Source organism: Notolepis coatsorum (genome assembly GCF_963971535.1).
Source record: "Notolepis coatsorum genome assembly, chromosome: 18".
Taxonomy (NCBI): Eukaryota; Metazoa; Chordata; class Actinopteri; order Aulopiformes; family Paralepididae; genus Notolepis; species Notolepis coatsorum.
Window position 1 is genome coordinate 79,849,551 of NC_140182.1, and position 18,353 is coordinate 79,867,903.

Genomic DNA, 18,353 nt, shown 5'->3' on the forward strand with positions numbered 1-18,353 from the left:
ACTAATACAATACAAAATACAATACAACAATCATGGAACAAGGACTAGGCTAAATACAAAACACAGAATAAGAATGCTAACACAGAACACACCTAAACAGACAACACTTGTAATAAAGACACTAATTGCCACAGTAGAGTGTTATTGATTTGAGCAAGCAAGATCAGAGTTGAGTGCATTGTCTGCAGGTGACCGCTAGATGGCGGTATGACACAGCTGTCAACTCTCTGCCTGGGGCATTCTCTCTCCCAGACATGAGCTGATCTTGGAGCGTGACAGTACTTCCCCCCGAACGGGTGGCTTCCAGACCCCCGAGAATATCGTCCGGACACGGGCGACGCAGGAGGCCGGGACCCCGGAAAAAACCCAGGGCGAGGATCCGGAGAACTGGGGCCGGGAGTCCGAGAAAAGAACCCAGGAGGGGCATAGCAGCCAGGGGGGTAGAAAACGGGCGCAGATGCCCGAAGAGGGGGGTGGGGACGGGAACAGAGGCCCGGAGAGGGGGGGCGGGACGGGAACAGAGGCCCGGAGAGAGGGGGTGGGGACGGGAACAGAGGCCCGGAGAGGGGGGGTGGGGATGGGGACCGAGGACCGGAGAGGGAGGCAGGACCCGGGAACAGAGGCCCGATGAGGGGGGGTGGGAAGGGAACAGAGGCCCGGAGAGGGGGGGTGGGGAGAGAAACAGGATCAGGGAGCCTGGAGCCAGGAACCGAGGGTAAGGACCCCAGAGCAGGATCCCGGACGGGAGACCCTCCAGCCGCCGGATTAGGGACCGGATCCGGAGAGCCGGAACGGAGGTGCGACGGCGACGACCCCCGGAGCAGGATCCAACGCAGCCCACGTCGAAGACCACAGCAAGGACCAGGGCGCCGATCACGGCGTAGAGCTGGACCAGACGGAGAGCCAGGATCAGTCGAGGAGCCCGGAGCCGGCGTAGCAGCCGGACCAGGTGTAGAGGCCGGGCAGGGCGTGGAGACCGGACCAGTCTCAGCGGTGAGGCGTGGCGTAGGATCCGGGGATGAGCCTGGACCCAGTGCAGCAGCCGCACCAGGCGTAGAGGCTGGGCAGGGCATGGAAGCCGGAGGAGGAGCGGTGACAGCCGGGGCTACGCCGACCGGAACCAGGCTGACAGCGACGACCGGATCAGCTGTGGGGACCAGGTTAGCTGTCGGGGCAACGCTAGCTGTGGAAACCCGGCCAGCCTCAGGAGCCAGGCTAACAGTAAGGACAATGCTAGTTGGGTGGGCCTGGCTAACTGCAGGGACACGAACAGGAGGCAGATCAGAGGGTGGAACACGATACCTCTTCATGAGGACTGCGGCCTCGTCGGCCATCACCCTCATCTCTGCCTCCTGGTCCGGATACTGGTCCACTGCGGACTGGATTGTCTGAAACAGAAATACCCATTTAGCTGGGGAAAACTTTGACATATCCCCCCCCATTAATTTGGAGAGAACCTTCACCTTCCCCTTAATTTTTCCGCTGGGTTCGGTGATGGTGGCGTCATTCTGTTCCGATTCGGCATGACAGAAGAACCCAGTATGCGGATTGACAGGAGAAAGGAGACGGGGTTGCTCTTCTCAACGGTGTTCTTTTAATATCAGAACTCAAGGCAGGAGCAAGGCAGGGATATATATAATACAAAACAAAAGGCACAGCGGCGCTGGCGCTAACTACAAACACGGACTGAGATACGAAAACAAAGATGACAAAACAGAATACTAATATAACTTACTGAGACTCAATACAACAGCAGGGCAAGGCAGACGACAGCAAGATACAAACAGGAACGGGGAACACGAGGAATGACGCCACAAAGGAAGTGGGAACAGGACACCCTAATATACTCAGACTAATTACAATGATTACAAATGATCAACAGCTGGGGGAAGAAGACACTAGAACTAATACAATACAAAATACAATACAACAATCATGGAACAAGGACTAGGCTAAATACAAAACACAGAATAAGAATGCTAACACAGAACACACCTAAACAGACAACACTTGTAATAAAGACACTAATTGCCACAGTAGAGTGTTATTGATTTGAGCAAGCAAGATCAGAGTTGAGTGCATTGTCTGCAGGTGACCGCTAGATGGCGGTATGACACAGCTGTCAACTCTCTGCCTGGGGCATTCTCTCTCCCAGACATGAGCTGATCTTGGAGCGTGACAAAGGTGTATTCTATCAGTACTAATCAGCTACCTAATTGACTCTACTCCTCCTGTGGCAGAAGTATCTCCCATCCTTCACATATCCATGGGAGGGGGGAGGAGATTCAAATCAAATCAAATCAAATTTATTTGTAAGGCCCGAAAACACACGTTAATGTCCCCATGGGCCGGACACATCTTCTTTAAACAAATCAAGAAGAAAACATCACAATAAGTCAAGAACAAAACAAGAACACCATAAAGTCCAATATTTTTTTAAATAAATGCAAAATAAATAAATGCAACACTCCCAGACATACCCCACGCGAAGGTAAGGAAAAACTCACTAAAACCTAGCAATAGGAAAAAATGCACCACAGACAGTGTGGAGGAGAGAAACCTTAGAAGGGCCATTCAAGGGGGGATCTCCCTTCTTAGATGTCGGTGATAGTAGTGTTGTAATAAAACAGGCGGACAGTTGGTAGGCATGCACTCATATGTGTAGTGAAACACAGATAAGTGCATGCGATACCAACTGAACATTTTGAAAGATTAAAGATAGAGCTGATAGCGATAGCAACTAGGGATGCACGATAATTATCGGGCCGATATCAGCAATTATGACGTCATCCCGATAAACCCGATAACGTTATTGATAGCTCCGATAATGTATAATACATTTTTTGGTTAAAAGAAATCCGGTGTGGGTGGATTTGGATGAAGGGCGCTTGTTTTTATTATAGCCTCCTCCCGTTTTGCCAGTACTGTGGTACGACTGACAGCGTGTGGTTTAGGAACAGGGAGTTTTTCACAAATCCAGCGCTCCCTTTCTTGGCTGTGATGTAGTCACGTTACATTCGGAGGCAGACAGTCGATCTGCCAATTACGTCCCACCGCTTGCACCCACCTCTTCTTCTTACCACCAATCAGAAGCTCCCGTTCGTTTATTTACCTCCGGATTGTCGGCCATTATTCTACTCGGAGCTCCGGCTAATAACGTTAGCTCCCCGCCAGCCACATTGACAAGTACCAGCGCTTATACATTACTGGCAAATGTCTTGTTGCACTAGTGGCAACGAGTGTTGTCAGCATCGACTTTAGTAAAATAGACCCAGACTTTTGAACGTTTCGTTCTGTCCGCCATGATGAGAGCAGAGCTGTCTGTACTCGGCAGCACCCGTGTGTGTGTGTGTGTGTGTGTGTGTGAGTGAGTGTGTGTGTGTGAGCACAGCCCGCTCCTCGCGCAGGCAGAGACACAGAGGCAGGAAAGATATAGAAAACGGCCAACAAGATTAGTTTGTGACGTTTAAATTCCTCAAAAAAAAACTCCATAATTTCTCGAGTACCGATAGCAGTACCGATGACGTCGGAGCTTATAAAAAAAAAAAAAAAAAAAAATTGACCAAAATATATATATATATATATATACATTAAAAAAAAATTATAATACAATAAATATCGGTTATCAATATCGGTTATCGGCTTGAGGAGCATAAAGTTATCGGTATCGGTGTCAAAAAATCAATATCGTGCATCCCTAATAGCAATTGAACATTTTGTAAGATTATGATTAAAGATAGAGCTGATAGTGGATCTATTTGAGGTGAAGGGGCGGCGCAGATAGGGTCGCATCCTTCCGGTCTTCATCACGGGACGTCCAACACTCCGGTCATCACTCCGAGACAGCCACTCACAGGGAGACAGGAAGACAGGGAGACGGGACATGCGTTAGACAGTTTGCGTGATTGTGATGGGCGGACATAGCAATAGATACAAGTGGTAAGCATATATGTGAATAGAATAGATATATGTAGTGAGCATATTATGTGAATAGAATAGAACTACCTAACCCAGCAATGAACGTCTGAACACCAGAGGGAGCTCAGATGGCGCCGCTACGACCGGCTGCCTGTCTGTGCGCTCCGTCGAGACTGTGCATACTTTTGTTAATATTTATAGTTTTAAGAGTTTTGTCTGTACCAACAGTAGGTGCATTTAATGTGTATGACCGTCAGTCACTTATAGACATTGGATTACGGGAAACTTACCGACTGGATTACTCTCTGGATCAGCTCTCTGAACCGCAACAATGGCCCGTTGAGATCTTGAGGACATCAGGACCGGATCTCGCCCCCAGGGACAAAGGACCCAGACGGCGAGGAAAGAGAGCTGGAGTCCGTAACAGGCTGAGAACCAGGCGGCACAGGACACCACTACCCAGTATATTGCTAGCCAATGTACAATCAATAGACAATAAACTAGACGACATCCGAGCAAGGATTCAATTCCAGAGAGACGTTAGGGACTGTAACGTTCTCTGCTTCATCGAGACGTGGCTGGCGCCAGAAGTCCCAGACCACGCCATCCAACCGGCCGATCATTTCTTCATTCACCGCAAGGATAGAACAGCAGAATCCGGTAAACAACGTGGAGGAGGTATTGCCTTCATGTTGAACAAAAATTGGAGTGACCCAACTAACGTGAAGGAATTATCCAACCACTGCTCCCCAGAACTGGAATATATAACCATCAAGTGTCGTCCTTTCTTCCTCCCGAGGGAGTTAACGGCGATCGTCCTGGTCGGAGTGTATATTCCACCGCAAGCCAGCAACAAGGTTGCGCTCTCCAGACTACACGACGAGGTAAATAGAATCCAAGAGGCGAATGTTAACGCCGCCATTTTAGTTCTGGGAGATTTCAATAGCGCCAATCTGAGAAAGGTATTGCCCGACTTCTATCAGCATGTGACTTGCAACACCAGAGGCGGTAACATCCTAGATCACTGTTACACGCAATTTAAAGGTGGCTACAAGGCTCATTCTGATAGTGGCTTCGGTAAGTCAGATCACGCATAAATTTTTCTTTCACCGAAGTACAGACAGAGAATTAAAAGTACTCCCGTAGTCTCGCGAGAGGTGCAGAAATGGGATGTGACGTCAGAGGATACGATCCGGTCAGTGTTTCACAACACAGACTGGAATGTGTTCCGCGACACAGATAACATTAATGCCTACACGGAGACAGTGCTGGACTATGTTTGTACTAGGGTGAAAGAAACAATCCCCACTACCAAAATTAAAGTTTACCCAAATCAAAAACCCTGGGTAGACAAATCCGTCCGTGAAGCTCTGAGAGAGCGCACCAAAGCATACAACGACGGCCTAGAGGCAGGCAACATGAATGACCACAAGGTGGCGCGATACAACGTAAGGAGGACTGTGTCAGAGGCCAAACGACGCTACAGGGATAAAATTGAACTCCAGTTTGAACAAGCTGACTCTAGAGCTATGTGGCAGGGGCTCAAAACGATGACAGACTACAAAGGCGCCTCCCTCAAACTGAACAGTGACATCTCCTTAGCAAATGACCTCAATACCTTCTATGCGAGGTTTGATGCTGGTAATAACAACACCAGCTCACAAGCCTCGGCAATGGGGGGGGGGGGGTCGGCTGCTGATGGAGGCGCAGTGTTCAGGGTAACAGAGCATGAGGTGAGGCGGACCTTTAAAAAAGTGAATATCAGGAAGGCAGCAGGTCCAGACGGCATCCCCGGCCACGTCCTAAAAGTCTGTGCCGACCAACTGGCCCCAGTATTCACTGACATATTTAACCTGTCCTTAGAACAGGCTGTCATCCCCACCTGCCTGAAGAAGTCCACTATTATCCCTGTACCCAAAAAATCCAAGCCTGCTTGCCTCAACGACTACCGCCCTGTAGCTCTCACCTCCATAGCCATGAAGTGCTTCGAGAAGCTAGTAAAGGGCTACATCTGCTCCTCCCTCCCCATCAACATGGACCCCCTGCAATTTGCATACCGCCCCAACAGGTCCACGGAGGACGCCATATCCCATGTGCTGCACACAGCAGCATCACACCTGGACAAGAGGCAGGGGAACTATGTGAGAATGCTATTCATCGACTACAGCTCGGCATTCAATACCATAGTCCCCTCCATACTCATAGCCAAGCTCAGGGACCTGGGCTTGGGCTATGACCTCTGCCAGTGGGTCTTGGACTTCCTGACTGGCAGACCCCAGGTGGTGAGAGCAGGCAACTGCACCTCCTCATCCATCACCCTCAACATAGGGGCCCCCCAGGGCTGTGTTCTGAGTCCCCTCCTCTACTCCCTGTACACACACGACTGTGTGGCTCAGCGGAGTAGCAATACAATCGTCAAATTTGCTGACGACACAGTGGTGGTGGGCCTGATCTCTGCCAACGACGAGAGGGCCTACCTGGAAGAGGTCAAGGTCCTGGCGGGATGGTGCCAGGAAAACAGCCTCTCCCTGAACGTCAGCAAAACAAAGGAGATGATTGTGGACTTCAGGAGGTCGGGGGTCAAGGAATACAGCCCCCTCAGCATCGACGGGGCACCGGTTGAGAGAGTCAACAGCTTTAAGTACCTCGGAGCCTACATATCCGAGGACTTGACATGGACCACACACATTAACAGTGTTGTGAAGAAGGCACGACAACGCCTCTACTTCCTCAGGCGCCTAAGGAAGTTCCAAGTCAGCCAGAAGATCCTTAAGAACTTCTACTCATGTACAATAGAGAGCATCTTGACCGGCAACATCACCTCCTGGTTTGGGAATAGCACTGCACAAGACCAAAGCAGACTACAAAGAGTGACACGTTCAGCCGAACGCACAATTGGAGGGGGGCTCCCCACCCTCCAGAACATTTACTACAAGCGTTGCAAGGGCAAGGCTAAGAGAATCATTAAAGACTCCAGTCACCCGAACAACTGCCTCTTTGAACTGCTGCGGTCAGGCAAGCGATACAGGAGTCTCAAGGCGAGCACAGAAAGACTCAGAAGAAGCTTCTATCCCCAGGCCATCAGGCTGCTAAACGAACAATGAATGAACACACAACAACAACCACCAAACGCACATAGCACACACATCCACACGCACACACTCACTTTAAACAAACACACTGTAGCACCCACTCCACACACTTATAGCACACACCCACTTTAAACAAACACACTGTAGCACCCACTCCCCACACTTTATATTTATGGATGAAGGATTGCACTACAACTCGTACACCTTACTGTAAATTGTACCTAAAATTGTACCTCATCCCATTTCTGCTTTGCACTAGATAGTACTGTACATTAGTACACTGCATAGTATTGTGTATTGTATATTATATGGTAACTCAGAACATTGTACATATGTCTATACCGAACACTGTGACCTCATTTTCTTCTTCTAAATTCATGCTATATTATGTTATTATGTTATTTGATACTATCTTGTCTAGCACAGTCTCTGGAGCGTAACAGTAAGAAGCATTTTGTATGAAAGTATTCTGTACTTCTGTATGACAACTATTAAAGAACTTGAACTTGAACTTGAACTTGAACCACGTTGATAGACCACGGACAGAAGACGGTAAGAAGCTGATCCATGGCCTCGGTGGTGCACGTAGAACAGTCACTGCAATCTTGGCCAAGACCCAGAGACTTCCATCACCTTGGTCAGCACTACGAGACAACGACTCAGAGAGAGGGGGGGGGGGGGGGGGGGGGGTTGGGCCAGGGGTTAGAGAGTTCCCATGTTTGTAGTGGGCGGAAATGGAGTAATAAATACATGTAGTGAGCATAAGCATACATGGTGGTGAGTGACAGTGGAATCATAGTATATAAGAAAATTGTGAAATTGAGTAATAGATAGAACGACTGCAAGCGTATGGATACAGGATGAGATACAAGACAATAGCTCAGGGCCGTATGCCCCGTGGGGGCAGGAGAAGCCGCTCAGAAGGTTCAGCACTGCAGGCCAGACAGAAGGCGGTATGAAGCTGTTCCATGGGACCAGTTGAGACAGAGACAGAGGTTAAAAAGGTTCTCCCATGTCTGCAGAAAAGCAGACATGGGAGCAAATAGACATCCTAACTAAACTAGACAGATTAATCTAAGGGTCAGTCCCCGACCAGGTGAGATCAGGGTAGGTTGAAGGAGAGAGAGAAAAGATGGGTCTTAAGCAGGGATTTAAAAGCTTCGACAGAGCAGACGCTCCTGATGACGGCAGGTCATTTGTTCCACAGGTAGGGAGCGCGGTAGACAATCTGTCATGAATGAATGAATGAATGAATGAATGAATGAAAACTTTATTAACAGATTGCAGAATGGGTACAGTGCAGTACAGCTCAATACATACAATTGTTAAGGGGATGCAGACCAGAGAAAGACTTTCGTCTTGTTTACACCAGGGTCCCCCGAATAATAGATTGAATATCAATGCAATATCACCAACACATGAATCACGGTGACACAGCCCCCATTAATTCTCCCCATTCTAACATCTCCTGTGTTTTCACCGTGCAGGAAGTTAGACGGCACCAACGTTGATGAGGACCACATCGAGCTGACGGAGGATGGGCGTCCCGTGTCGGTGCCCCCTCGCAGTCCCCCCCTGCTGGACTGTGGCTGTGGCGGGCTGCCCAAGCGCTACATCATTGCCATCCTCAGCGGCCTGGGCTTCTGCATCTCCTTCGGGATCCGTTGCATCCTGGGAGTAGCCATCGTTGAGATGGTGAACAACAACACTATCTACATCAACGGGACTCCAGTACTACAGGTAGGATCTCATATTTTTATTTTCAGAGTTAATTTAATTGTTTACACTGTTTATTTATTCTCATATCTTTATATTCTGAAAAAATTATAGTCTTTCTACTATTATCCTGCACATGTCTGTACCACCCCTCCCCCATAATGCCCACATTTCCCCAAGGGGCTCAAATAAAGAAGAGTCAGATAGTCCTAACAGTGTTTATTATTAAGAGTAAGATAGTCCTAACAGTGTTTATTATTAAGAGTCAGATAGTCCTAACAGTGTTTATTATTAAGAGTCAGATAGTCCTAACAGTGTTTATTATTAATGGTCAGATAGTCCTAACAGTGTTTATTATTAAGAGTCAGATAGTCCTAACAGTGTTTATTATTAAGAGTAAGATAGTCCTAACAGTGTTTATTATTAAGAGTCAGATAGTCCTAACAGTGTTTATAATTAATGGTCAGATAGTCCTAACAGTGTTTATTATTAAATTAACACACACACACACACACACACACACACACACACACACACACACACACACACACACACACACACACACACACACACACACAAACACCACACACCACACACACACACACACACACACACACACACACACACACACACACACACACACACACACACACACACACACACACACACACACACACACACACACACACACACACACACACACACACACACACACCTCAACCTCTTCTCTCTTCCCTCCAGAAAGCTCAGTTCAACTGGGGCCCAGAGACAGTAGGACTGATTCACGGCTCTTTCTTCTGGGGCTATATCGTCACTCAAATCCCTGGTGGTTTCATTTCCAACAAACTGGCTGCCAACAGGTGACTCAGACTCTCTCTTTCCCTTTAAGAACATTATTTTACAGTCAAATTACAACAAGGCTATTGAAATGTTGTCCTTCCACATATCCATCCTATAGACAAAGCTACTGGTATGCATAATACCCTACAGGTGTGCGTATCTTTGGAGAGGTCAGAGTTCACGGTCACACATAGTGCAGCACCCTTGGAGCGGTTATGGGGTTTGGTGCCTTGCGCAAGGGCACCTTGGCAGAGATGGTTGGGCGACACCATAGATGTAACTCTAGCCGCCCTCCAGTTGCCGGCTCACGGCTGGAAAATAAACCCTCCAAGTTGCCACCAGGGATTGCACCAACAACCTGTGATAAGATTGGACACTTTTTTCTTGCGCTCAAGCGTGGGGCGTCGGTGTACATAGAGAATAGAAAGAGCACAGGGTGCAACGAGCGATACCACTGAATACCTCAGCTATTGTTAAATAAGTTACATACATTACTACTGATTACTGTTGCTACCTCAGATAATGTTACATAACTTGCCTACAGTACATTACTATCGTTAGCATTGATGGCTAATGCTATCTAATGTTGGCAACTATCGACAGCTGTCGATTTCTCTTCAGATACCTGAGATTTGTAGTCCCTCCACTCGGTTGATTTGATTGGTCCATCTGCAAGAAGGTGACATTGACGTTGGTGCGCTCCGTGGCTAAAGTTCCTGCTCCCGAAAAACGCGAGGCTCGTAGTTTGGAGGAGGCGCGCGCCTGTCGCAACAAAACCATTGAAAACAATAGGGAAAAAGGCGCAGAAACGCTCAAAAGGCGTCCAATGTGATCACAGCTGTCACAACCAAAGGTCTGATGACCTAACAAATTATACCTGGAGCGGGCTGTTGTGAAGCCAGCCCAGCCCATCCAGTGCGTGCTTTAAGCACAGGTCCTGGTAGGAGGAAATAATGAAGTGTTTTCAAAAGTAAATGTATTTATTAAACAAAGAGGGGAATAAAACCCACAACAAATAACCAATGAGGGAAAAAGGTAGGGGAGAACAAACAGGGTAATAATAATAATAATAATAATAATAATAATAATAATAATACAAACACAAGTATTCACTGTGTCTTAACCACAGTGAATAAGACAACACAGGATATATATATAGTTCCACTCCCAAAGTGGCAAATGGCACAGAGGCCCACAACAATAATATATATATTCCCACACAATGGCTAATCCACACAAAGTGGTAAATAAGCATAAGAATCGCTCCACACAACAGTGGCAAACAACGGCCACCTCACTCCACTCTGGTCACTGGCAAATGATAGAATGAGGCGCCCGGATGTGTGTCACATGCCAGGCTTTAACCACCCGACTACCGAGGCTGATGCCACTCCTCAGGCAATCAGCACAATCAGTGAGACAGGTGGCATCTGGGAAAGGGAGAAACAAAAGGGGTTCAGAATTAAGGTGACACACACCAAATACAAATAACAAATATTACATATACTAACCTGATGTTTACATGGTGTTACAAATACGATAATAATGATAATGACCAACCCACGTACGTCACAACAGCCTTAAGTTACACTGCTGGTCAACCAGCTGCACTGAGTCAGGTGCAATCAGGCCCACACACCTGCTCTACTAAGGCTACGTTTAGACGAGCGTTTTGTGAACAGAAACCGCAAAAGTCATCTTGCGGTTTCACTTTTAATTTTACGTTTAGACGAGCGTTTTGGGGTGGAATTCTCCGTGCAGACGACGCTGTAACGACGGCGCCCCGCTGTCACACGATTGGCGCATATGTCACATGACGTGCTGTGAAGACCCGCCCTACTCTGCCTCTGATTCGCAGACTGTGGATGGGGAATGTGATTGGACCAAAGCAGAGTCACTCGCAGACAGTGAGTCCACTCACGCCGCGGGACAGATTCTTGTGTATTTAACCCTTTCACTGCCACACGACAGCCGGTTGTGTGATAGTAAAGGGTTAACCTTCTGTCGTGTGGCAGTGAAAGGGTTAAAAGTACTGCCAATGTAGCCTTCAGGTGATCTCCGTTGATATAGTCAGACATACTTGCTTTGTTTACGTCTCGGCTACTGGCGCATACCTGCTACCTGTGACGTAAGCAGTACGCGCGACCAGAGCCGTGACAACCCTTTCGTCATCGTTTTAACAGATTTATACGGTTTAACAGTTTAGACGAGAGCGCAAAGCTTTTGCGTTTCTAGGAATTCCACCCTGGAAGGTAGTCTCACTTTTTTGCGGTTTCACCCCGTAAAAACGCCGTTTCCGTATAAACGAAAGGCACATCCGAAAAAATATTTTTGCGGATTCACCTGCTAGCGTTTCCGTCTAAACGGGACCTAAGGTGCAATTAACCACTGAGTCCAGTGATTGACAGCTGTCCGTCACAGGAATAAATCCACAGAATCCAGTGATTGACAGCTGTCCACCACAGGACCACCAAACCAAGTAAAAACCATGACAATAACAGGAGCCGTAATGGAGGTTATAACAAGAGCTGTAATGGAGGTTATAACAGGAGCCGTAATGGAGGTTTTAAAGGGGAACTATCTTATAAATGGCCTTTTTCAGTGTTTAGCATTGTTTTCTAGCTATGTGGGTTTTTATTAACACCTTGAGTGCCAGCCAAGAGAAATCTCGTTAGTTCATGCCATGCGTTGAGTGCCAAGCGACGAGAAATCTAGTTTTTAATCGTTATTTTTTTTATTATCGATTTCCATAAATTTTTCATCAATCTAGCCTCACGTTACCACTGGGACTCTGTCTGAGTTTGAACAGGGAAAATACCGCCCCCTATCGTCTGCCGGATGGTAATGCACCCTTTGGATTGGATTGAAGGAAAACGCATGGGGAAAAGAAAGTCCGGAATCCACATTTTACTTGTCAGGCATGTAATCCGAGCCGATTGCAGTCTTCGCCGACCCTCAGAACAGCGTGGAATCGGTATTTCCAGTACCCAGCGTTGGATCAATAAACGCGATCGATATTTGGAATGGCGATCAGGAATTGGAATAATCTTTTTGGAGAACATCTGATCTGAGGTAAGGAATCTATTTTACCAGTCTTGGGATAATCAGAGCTCTTTTCACCTATATCTCAGCGTGTCCCATATGTGTGTGTGGCTGTGAGTGTGTGTGTGCTGATCAGGAAATAAGATAATCGATTTTTCAGCCCGCTTCTCTAGCGTGCATAAGCACACATATACTATCGATAATCTAGCGTTTATTTGAAAACAATTCATAAATAGGCTGAAAAATGACAACGTGTTTTGTGTATTCCACTAAAGCGTGATTCCTGCAGAATATATATATTTTTTTTTTGGAAATAAAAAAAAACAAGCGTTTTTCAAAATGGTATAAAACGGAAATGAACCGATTAAAAAACAATCCGTTTCGACAATGTTGACTGCAAACAAGTCATTGATAAGCGACGGGCGTATTAGACACATAGCCATAATTTAAGATATAGTTTATGCGTTCGCAAATGTGATCGCCCTCCCATTGACTACAGCGCTGGCACTCAAGCGCTATTTTTGGCTCCCCCTGCTGGCACGGAAAGTGGGGTCTATGTCTCTAATTCTCATTTTGGCGCATTCTTCCAATTCACATCTCACAATATTCTCCCTCACTGAATTGAGTCATCTGAAACTTAGCGTATCTTGGACGTCCAACAATTCTAATCTGCATAATAACGCCCGCCCCCTCTATGTTTGTTGCCCACCAAGTCAAGTCAAGTCAAGTCAAGTCAAGTCAAGAGTTTTATTTGTCACGGCATACAAGCATACAGTGAAATGCAGGAGGTCATGCCCGCAGCGATTGTGCAATAATACAAGTAATAAAAAAGGAATAAGAATAAGATATTTGTACAATAATACAAGTAATAAGAATAAGACATAACAGGTATAATGTACATAAAGTTTACAAAAATAATGGTAAAAGACATGCTAAGGTCCTGCGATAGTGCAATACAATGTTAGCTACGGATGAGGCACTGGGTCTTCTGTACACTACTATACAATGCTATACTATACAATCTACAGTTATACTATATATCCTTATGCTATCTTGCTATATCCATCTATTTACTATACAAGAACCACTCCCATTATTTTTTATTTTTTAAAGTGACCTTTTCATTATGTAAAGTGAGCGTTGAGTGTGAGCGTGTGCAGCATGTGTGTGTGTGTGTTCATGCTAAAGTGACTGTTGGTGTGTGAGCGTATACAGTGTGTGTGTGTGTTGTGTGTGTGCTCATGTGTGCTTGTGTGTGGAGAGTTCAGTGTTCAAGACTCTGATGGCCTGGGGGAAGAAGCTGAGCCGAAGTCTCTCTGTCCTAGTTGCTGGTGTGCGCAGGCGTTTGCCTGACCGCAGCAGCTTGAACAGGCTGTTGTTTGGGTGGTGAGGGTCTTTCATTTTTCTGCAGGCTCTGGATTTGCACCTCTTGTTATATAAAACCTGCAGGGGTGGTAGTGCAATACCCGTAGTACGCTCAGCTGAGCGCACCACTCTTTGTAGGGCCTTCTTGTCCTGTGCCTTGCTGTTTCCATACCAGGCAGTGATGTTTCCAGTCAAGATGCTCTCTACAGCTCCGGAGTAGAAGGACTGGAGTATCTTCCCCAATACTGTGAACTTCCTTAACTGTCTCAGGTGGTAGAGGTGGTGCTTCGCCTTCTTTACGACTGAGTCTATGTGTGTTGTCACTGTTGTCCATGTCAGGTCTTCTGAGATGTGGACCCCCAGGTACTTGAAGCTGCTCACCCTGTCCACGGTAGCCCCGTTTATCCACAGTGGTGTGTGTGTCCCCTGCTGTGTTCTCCTAAAATCCACGATCAGCTCCTTGGTTTTACCAATGTTAAGGAGCAGGCTGTTGTCCTCCTCCCGGTTGGCTTTCTCGTCATTGTCAGAGATCAGCCCCACCACCACTGTGTCGTCCGCAAACTTCACTATGGAGTTGGAGCTGAACTTGGCCACATAGTCATGTGGGTAATATGAATACAGCAGGGGGCTCAGAACACCAGGCGCACACACTGTGGTTGGAGCCACTGCCCACAATCTACCTTTATTTAGTGCAGACCACAAGGAAGGAAGTGCAGTGAGTTAGCCTAACGTTAGCCTAACGTAAATAGTATGAGCAAAACACGCAGGACAAGTGCTGCTCCCGAAATGCTCCCGCTGTTTCTACAGTATGTGCAGTGAAAAGTGAAAGTGCTTTGCATCCTAGACTAGTCATTAATTTACATGGTAAACTAATGTTAGCGGCTAGCTAGCTAAATAGCCACACTGATGATGACAGAGAGAGAACACTGAGCTAGCACGGGTGGGGACTCTCGGGGGAGGGAGCCGTCTCTGTGTGTGTGTGTGTGTGTGTGTGTGTAGTGTGTGTGTGTGTGTGTGTGTGTGTGTGTGTGTGTGTGTGTGTGCGTGTGTGCGTGTGTGCGTGCGTGCGTGCATGTGTGTGTGGCATATTTCTTTCTGTATTAGGTTTACTTTGACGATAGTAGAGTAGTATGGGCGGAGCTACAGGTGGAGGTCTGTCACTCAAATCACATTCCGAGTATGGGCGGAGCCTAGCCACAAACAGCTTGAAATCTTGAAGTGGAAAAATGCTGCTTTAGAGTACTTGATTAGAAATACAAAACAATGAATTTTTTTGAAAGAAACCTTACAGATGTGTTCCATAGACTCACAGGAATTGTGTCAAATTGCCAAATAGTGAAAGAAACAGTAAGATAGAGTTGTAATGGAGGATATAACAGGAGCCGTAATGGAGGTTATAACAGAAGCCGCAATGGAGGTTATAACAGGAGCCGTAATGGAGGTTTTAACAGGAGCCGTAATGGAGGTTCTGTTTCGTTATGGCTTCGCTCAGCACCAGTTGCACTGTAGTTCACTTCGTGCACGAGCACTGAATAAAAAATTCCACCATGTACCTTTACATCCCAACATTCGTCTGGCCACACCCCCATCCGCTTACCTTCATAAGCAGGAGTGTGGTCACCTACTCGCCTCCTTCTTCACTTTCACCACAAGGAAGTGCCTTCGGTAGATCCCTACTTGACGAGGTTGTTAGTAGAAGAAAGTTGGAAAACAAAGAACGGGAAGATACGTTGACATCATATCTTTATTTTCTCTCTCACTATTTTCGAGAAAATACGGCGATATTGTCTTCGTTACTGGAGTGTCTGGAAGTTTCTTTAATAGTTGTCATACAGAAGTACAGAATACTTTCATACAAAATGCTTCTTACTGTTACGCTCCAGAGACTGTGCTAGACAAGATAGTATCAAGTAAGCCTCGTACCAATTGAACACCACAGATACCACAAATTTTTCTATGAAAGAGATACATTGGGAGGTTTTGTATCAAGTTTTTATTATCAATTACTAACGTCCTCGTATGAAACCCTTCAACTAGACACTGTCTGGAGGAGGGATATACCAGACCTGGAATATGACTTTGATTGGCAAGGAGCTTGGGCAAATGTCCGACTTACATCAAGGAACCCGGATCATCAACAAATCAATCTGAACTATATTCACAGGACATACTTGACTCCTATAAGGCTGTGCAAAATGGGGCTTATACAAGACTCCAAATGCTCCCAATGTACAAATGGGGACGAAGGAACATTTATGCACATGTATTGGGACTGCCCACCAGTTAAGGCATTCTGGAAAGATGTGTCCCAACAATTATCAATACTCGTATTTTGGAATATACCTGTACACCCCGCGGTATTACTATTGAATGATGTTTTTGAGTTTGCAGTGAATCCACAACTAAAAAGATTGGTTTTATCGGGTATCACAGTAGCTAAAAAACTGATCGCATCACGTTGGTTTCAACCGGAAAAAATGTGCCGAAAAGTGTGGTTTCTTACATATCTCGATGTGATATATCAAGAAATATCTACAGCAAGAATTCTGGGGCTCAATGAATCCAAAATGTCAATGTGGTTAGAAGTGGTGGAGAGAATAAAAGCTAGCTTATAATGGTAGTGTCTGGTTAGGAGTGAGGGATAATGGAGGTACTATCCAAGAGGGGGTCCGGGAGGGGGGGGGGTTTGAGCTGGAGCATATGTGTGTAGGGTTTTAGAAAATAGGTATTAGGGGTATATTATATACTAACATTTATATAACTGTAATTTCGCTGGATATACACTGTATACGGTTAAAATGTTATTATAGACTATTTTTGTTTTATCCTGTTTCTGTACTTGCATATATTATAACCACCTTTACTGAAAGTTTCATTATGCATTGTGTGTTGAGTACTGACTTTTAATAATTTTTTGTTTTGCAATAATAAAAAATAAAAAAAAAAAAAAAAAGTATCAAGTAAGCACAGTCTCGACGGAGCGAACAGAAAGGCAGCCGGACGTTGCAGCGCCATTCTCCGTCATGATGGTCATTCCGACCTTCAACAGCTTTTTCGCATTAGGAGCTCACGCCGCTGACATGCTCCCCAGCTACAGTCCTCCTTGCTGCGGCTGGATGGGGTTGCCCTCCGGCCACACAGCTGGACTGTGGGAAGCACAGACTGTTGTGAGAAGCGGTTGTTTCCAGGATGGGTACGTACTGTTTTGCTTGCGAGTATTGTATATTATATGGTAACTCAGTTACGTCTATTCTGCATCGAACATTGTACATATGTCTATACTGAACACTGGGACCTCATTTTCTACTTCTAATTTACATGCTATACTATGTTATTTGATACTATCTTGTCTAGCACAGTCTCTGGAGCGTAACAGTAAGAAGCATTTTGTATGAAAGTATTCTGTACTTCTGTATGACAACTATTAAAGAAACTTGAAACTTGAGCTCTGGTTGTTGTTGATGCTGTGGGGGTTAGCTGACAATTTACGAAACGCCGACTCCAGGCTGGGGTCCTCTGCTCGGCTTAAACGGCGGTCGGAGGATCTTGGTCTGACGCCCATGATGGTCAATCTAGTGGGCCGCGACCAGGTCCTGGTGATCCCAGGATTCTCGAGCGGATGCTTCTCTGTCCCGTGCAGGCCCCATCTTTCATATACAAATGAAAGTATACCCTAACGAGGAAATGTGGGCATAGGATCTTCTTTATCGGGAGTTCCATGCTCAAAGTCGGCTGCAGCCCGAAATGGGAACTGTGCTAGCCCCGCTACATGTCTGGATCACCGTTGAAAACTGTGTTCTGACATTCTTTTTATTTTCCCTCTTAGGGGAGGGACTTGGACAGCGGCCTGTCTGAAGTGTGGCTTGTTATGTCGTTGTGTACAGTTCAGGTGATAGCTGCTTAGCTTGCGTGCTAGTTTGTGGACTACTGTATTAGCCAGTCAGCTGTTAGCTGCGACGCTAGCCCGCTGTGTTACCAGGCTAGTAAACGTTAGCTTGTTGCTATCAGTCGGATAGCTGCTTAGCTGGCGTGCTAGTTGTGGCCTACTGTGTTAGCCAGTCAGCTGTTAGCTGCGGCGTTAGCTCGCTGTGTTTACCAGGCTAGTAAACGTTAGCTTGTTGCTATCAGTCGAACGGCTGTTAGCTTAATGCTACACTGTTGAACGTTTTCTATGACTATAACATGCCTTAAACACTCTGACTACGACGTCATCTTTGACAGAGGATGTTAGTCGAACCTACACCGAGAGCCCTGCCAGCGAGGACTGCGTCAAACATGGAGAAATGTAGCGGCTGGGTGGCGCAACAACGTTACCCTCGTCGTCAAACACAGGGATGCTGTGTTCAACTTCGGTGCCCCGTTAGCCAGATTGCAGTTCTC

The 18,353-nt window shown here is 46.4% G+C and overlaps 1 protein-coding gene across 1 annotated transcript in view; it reads left to right on the plus strand.

Moving 5' to 3' along the window:
- The window catches only part of slc17a8 (solute carrier family 17 member 8), a gene marked incomplete at both ends in the record, with an annotated part of 218,329 nt that overhangs the window by 75,877 nt on the left and 124,099 nt on the right, over positions 1-18,353 (plus strand). The window contains 2 exons of the mRNA XM_084335382.1: positions 8,498-8,750; positions 9,468-9,586. Coding sequence (XP_084191508.1) covers positions 8,498-8,750; positions 9,468-9,586 — 372 coding nt within the window. The remainder of the gene's footprint in view (positions 1-8,497; positions 8,751-9,467; positions 9,587-18,353) is intronic.